Genomic DNA, 5,739 nt, shown 5'->3' with positions numbered 1-5,739 from the left:
TTATTTTCTATATGGAGGTGAATATAAGATTTTAAATTGATAAGATGCATAAATATTCCATTACAAATTTACTTATTTGTCATAACAAGTAAATGTAATAATCCAATCCTTCGTTTTGAGTACTTGCACCCTATTTCATGATATGAAACTTCTCATAGGTTCTCATATATGGTGTTTTGGGATTTGTTGGGATTTGACTTTGACGGCATTCCTGATTCTTTTTCATAGGACAAGCACGTGAAAATTCTTTTTGATAATGGGTGATGGTGAGATTCAATTTCAGGATTTATGTCTGTTTTGATACCATACTAAAATGTGCAACCATTTCATCTAAAAATTTAAGTTATTAGAAAAAATACACTTTTATTATTTAATTATATTCCGATTTGCTACCTAGATGCTTATATTATTTACTTACATAGAATTGATTAAACTTGTCTTTCCTTTTAGCAACTACTCTTTGTTAGAAGGACACAATTAGGTGTTTGGTAGTAATGAAAAAAAGTTGGAAGGTCAAATATTTGTCTTGTAACAAGTTGTCCTTGTTCTAGGAAAGAACAATTTAAATATAAAAAAAAAATTAAAGACCAAAGATTATTGGTTTTGTTGCCTAAAAAACCTTCTACTAATTGTATTCTATTTATATTATTCAGATTTACCTAATATTCCCTTTTTGGTTATCCATTCCTCTGCTTAATTCTATAACTTGGTGTAGTAATATTTTGGTGAAAATACATTGCTTTTTTTCTGTCTTTTTGGGAGGAAAAAAATACCTTATTTATTTTTTAGCTTATATGACTTTATTATGTGTAAAGCTATATATATCTTGTTTTAGTTGAACTAATATTTGCTTTTTCATAATCCTATATTTTAAGCTAAGTCACTTTGAACAACCAAGCACTCCACATTATTAATTAAAAATATTAAGTCATCAGATTTTTACATTATCAATTTAATTTAGTTGAATATAACAAGTTAATATATGAACATTTACTCAGGGACGAAGCTATAGAGAAAGCTATGAGTTCAACGTCAGAATTAAGTAATTTTGGCCAAAATTATGTATTTTTGTTAAGATTGTCATCATCACTTAATATGTATAAATATTAATTATTTAAAACTTGATTAATGAATATTTTTTAATTTTTTTTTACTCAACTGCATTTTAGGATGTTTTTGTAAGTCTAAGTTAATCAGCAAGATATATAAATCTTTACTCTTATCAAATTGTATAGACTTCCTTAAATAGAGATCAGAATTGGCTATTTTAATTTATTCCTATTATTTTATGTGAATGAGTGAGTCTTGAGTGTCAATTTTTTTTACCCAAGAAGAAAAGTAATCACAAAAATAAAAAATAAAAAAAATCATGAATATTTCCACCTTCAAATACTCGGGATGAATCTAAGAGTTCGGATTCACATAAATTCAATTTTTTTGCAAATTTTATGTAAATATTAAGAAATTTATTAAATATCTGTAAATTTTCAATACTTCTATTAATGCTCTGATTATTCTTAATTCACATCGCGTAAAGCCTATTTGATGAAATAATATGTTCGATGCTTGTCGTATCCGCCTTAATTCCTTTAACCAAACACACTATTGAATGATTGGTTGACCAAATCAACTTATAATATTCTCATGTTTCATTTAATTATTTTTATTAAAAAATGTGTTTTAGCTTTTATATACTTATTATCGTCAAGTCAACTAAAAAATAATTATAGTTTGTATTCATAAGAAATAAAATGTGTAACAAGAAAAATTACTAAATTGTTTACTGCAACAGATTCAAATTAATTATACACTATTAAGAGGGTGTTTGGATTGACTTAAAAGTTGGTTAAACTTATTTTTAGGTCAGTTTTTTATTTCTGAAACTGTTTGACAAATATAAAAATAACTTAAAATAAGTTAGGAAGTATTTTACAAGGTTAAAATAACTTAAAATAAGTTTACAATGACTTGAAATAAGTTAAAAATCAAAAGTGGACTCGAAGAATGCTTTAAAAATTCTTCAACAATTAGGAATCACGATCAACCATCTGGAATGCATTAAAAATAATTTGTTCTCCATTGCGCATAATTTATGTTACACACATTTTTTTTAGTTCGTTTTAAAAGAAGTAATGCACTTTAAATTTGAAAATAACTAATTTTACATTTTTATGGGGATTTTTACACATAAAATCGTTCAAATTGACTATCTAGGTTGTATTTAAAAGTCTCGCGAGTACTAAAATTTTTTACAACCATGTAAATTTCATATCAATTCAAACCTATGTATGTTACACATATTAACATGTATTGGAACAATTTTTTTTTTCCTATTTGGTGTCCGATATTATTATTAGAACTCGATTAATTTGAATTTGCCCAGCATAAGGCCCTATTCGGAAAGAAGTGCTCTCTACCAAAGATTTTTTCATATTCAGACTCAAATCCGAGACTTCTAACTATTAAGAAAGGAACAGTCTCATCCACTGACCACGTTCTTTGATGGTGTATTGGAACAATTTCATCATTAGGTATTAAGTGGTACTTACTCAAAAAAAAATTATAACCACACAAATTCCATTTCAATTCAAACCTATATGTGTTACAACTTACACATACTCACATGTGTTCGAACAATTTTTATCTTTTTTTGGTTTTTCATCTAGTGTCTGGTATTGGAGCCCAACTAATTTGGATTCACACCACGTAAGGACCCATTTGGGGGGAGGGGGAGGGGGAGGGGGGCAGCACTCCCTATTAAGAATTTTTTTCAAATCCAAAGTTTGAACTCAAGACCTCTATTTAAGGGATAAACAGTCTCATCCACCGCACCACATCGAAGTGTATGGGAACAATTTCATCATTAGGTAAAAAGTGGTACTTACTCATATTAGTTATACTAATCCTAACTTAAAAGCTACCAAATCCATCTAGTTCTCATTATACACTATATATACTCATACAATTTATCTCAATTTCATCACTACTAACCAACCTTCTTTACATACAAAAATTTCTTCTATAACAAGTCTTTATTAGAATTTGAGTCATGGCTAAAATATTGAGTTTATTCATCATGGTCACATCTATTCTTGCTTTTGCACCAATATTATGTTTATCTAGCAAGACCAATTATTATGGTTACCTATATCCACAATTTTATGATTGGTCATGCCCAAATGCAAAAGAAATTGTCGAGTCTGTTGTTGCTAAAGCCGTAGCTAGAGAAGCTCGAATGGCCGCCTCTTTGCTTAGGCTTCATTTCCACGATTGCTTTGTCAAGGTAAATCATTTTTAGTCTCTTGGAAAGTGTAGGTGTTTGTTTTTACTTTCTAAAAAATAAAAGTGTTTAGCCTAAATATATAAGCTGGTCAAATTATGTTATAAATATTTTTTGACTTATTACATATTTGATATATAAGTCGGTCATTCTCAATTTATGACTTTTCAACTTATAAATATTTTTAATTTGACTAATTCTTTTTATTATTTTATCAGTTATTTACAATCAGTTAACTCAGACGGATTAACTAACTATATATATTTTTATTTTATGATCATGTAGGGGTGTGATGCATCATTGCTTCTAGATAGCAGTGGAACAATAATAAGTGAAAAATTATCAAACACCAATAGAAATTCAGCACGTGGATTTGAAGTAATTGATGAAATTAAATCTGCACTTGAAATGGAATGCCCTCAAACTGTCTCTTGTGCTGATATATTGGCACTTGCTGCAAGGGATTCTACTGTTCTAGTAAGTACAACTAATTTAAGCCTAACCTAAAGATTTCAATTTCCGATGAACTCAATAACTTTTTGTTTAGATTTTATTTTTGTATTAGAAAATCTTTTGTGTATGCATAAATATATAATTGTGAATTCAGTAATTAAGACGAGCTATGAATTCGTGGTAAGTTCAAAAATCATAAACCTAGGGGTTGTTCAGTTAGTGGGACAAAGAATAACGATTCATGCGAGATAAAATATGAGATTATTTTACTCTCGTTGATGAGTATTAATTAGTCTTGAAATACATTTTGTATTAAAATGGCAAGATTAACTATTCCGTATAAAAAGTGAAATAGCTAATCTCATAAAATATCTTTGTCTATTCGATTTCAACCAAGTTAAAAAAGAAAAGTTATAGATCCTATATAATTTAGTTGGTTAGTTACCATTTTGACAAGATTATGAGATAATTCTGATCTTATAGATTTACTTATAATTACTTTAATCTTATTGTATAACTATTTTTTTAATTTATATTATTAGTATATAAAACTTAAACTCGATTATTATTTATGCAGGCTGGTGGACCAAGCTGGGAGGTTCCATTAGGAAGAAGAGACTCAAGAGATGCTAGTATAAGTGGCTCCAACAATAACATTCCTGCTCCAAACAACACATTTAATACAATCCTCACTAAATTCAACTTAAAAGGGCTTGATCTTGTTGACCTTGTTGCTTTATCTGGTAAAATTTACTCTATTAGTTTAACGATTTTATATCTAAAAGATAATTACAAGTAAGTGAGTAATTTATATCGAAAAATTGGTATAACTTTATACCATATCCAATGTGAAATAAAACTTTAAAGGATTATTTATTCTTGGATAAAACAAGTTAAATAACAAAACTTCCCTTCTATCAAAGCCCTTACAACTTTCAATTATGATCAAGGTTAAAATTGGAATTCAAAATTTTTTACAATATAAAATCAAACATATATTTTAGATTATATAATGTATAGCCTAGTTATCACATTTAAAGAAATCACCATAAATGTTAAATAATCCATAAATTATTAGTATGTATAACAATCCCTTATATAATATTGTTCACAAACCAAATAACCTTTTTAGTATAATTTTGTTTTACTTTCTATATATAAGTTAAATCTTTATTAGATTTTAACTAGACTAGTTATCATATCTAGGGCAGAGCTAGGTAGAATGAACCTCTTCAACAAAAAAAAAATATTTTTATATATAGTTAAAAATATTTTTTGAATGTTAAGAGAGGACAATTACCTCTTGTTTCTGCTTCTCTTTCTTTGCTTCGGGGGAAAGAGGTCCTACGATAGGTAATAACAGGCACAAACAAGTTTTATGTATATATAGTACATGTTGAACCCCTTTTGACTTTTTCGTGTGTTTACTTCTTCATATTTTAAACCTCCATTTAGTAAAAATTCTGACTCGAAAATTGTTGTGTAGGGAGCCACACCATTGGAAATGCAAGATGCACTAGCTTCAAGCAAAGACTCTACAATCAATCAGGAAATAATTTACCAGATTATACACTTGACCAATCATATGCTGCACAATTGAGCACTATGTGTCCAAAATTTGGTGGTGACCAAAATTTATTTTTCTTGGATTATGTCACACCAACAAAATTTGATAACAATTACTACAAGAACTTGTTGGCTTCAAGGGGTTTATTGAATTCAGATCAAATTCTTGTGACAAAGAATCAAGCAACATTAGAATTGGTGAAATTGTATGCTGAAAATAATGAGATTTTTTTCGAGCATTTTGCGAAATCTATGGTTAAAATGGGAAATATTTCACCTTTAACTGGATATAAGGGAGAGATTAGGAAGAATTGTAGATACATGAACTAAAAAAATTGGTTATTGTGTTTGATATATTTGATGTATTTTTATGTTTTTTTGTCAACATTGTTGTAAGTTTTTTTTTCTTATTTTTAATGGTTAGTTTGTATTCATCCTCA

The 5,739-nt window shown here is 28.1% G+C and overlaps 1 protein-coding gene across 1 annotated transcript; it reads left to right on the top strand.

Moving 5' to 3' along the window:
* Positions 1 to 2,982: 2,982 nt before the first annotated feature.
* Positions 2,983 to 5,739, top strand: LOC125830240 (peroxidase 72-like). The gene is made up of 4 exons (XM_049509450.1): positions 2,983 to 3,283; positions 3,566 to 3,757; positions 4,311 to 4,476; positions 5,220 to 5,739. Exons 1-4 carry the CDS (start codon positions 3,050 to 3,052, stop codon positions 5,627 to 5,629), a joined length of 1,002 nt encoding a protein of 333 aa, XP_049365407.1. The 5' UTR covers positions 2,983 to 3,049; the 3' UTR covers positions 5,630 to 5,739.

Source organism: Solanum verrucosum, unplaced genomic scaffold, assembly GCF_900185275.1.
Source record: "Solanum verrucosum unplaced genomic scaffold, falcon-dt-bn FXZP01000072.1, whole genome shotgun sequence".
Taxonomy (NCBI): Eukaryota; Viridiplantae; Streptophyta; class Magnoliopsida; order Solanales; family Solanaceae; genus Solanum; species Solanum verrucosum.
This window is presented reverse-complemented; position numbering and strand designations above follow the sequence as displayed.

Coding starts and splice junctions, on each gene's coding strand:
- LOC125830240 (XM_049509450.1), top strand. CDS start 3,050: ATGGCTAAAATATTGAGTTTATTCATCATGGTCACATCTATTCTTGCT. Junction 3,758..4,310: donor CAAGGGATTCTACTGTTCTA/GTAAGTACAACT, acceptor TTATTTATGCAG/GCTGGTGGACCAAGCTGGGA. Junction 4,477..5,219: donor TGACCTTGTTGCTTTATCTG/GTAAAATTTACT, acceptor ATTGTTGTGTAG/GGAGCCACACCATTGGAAAT.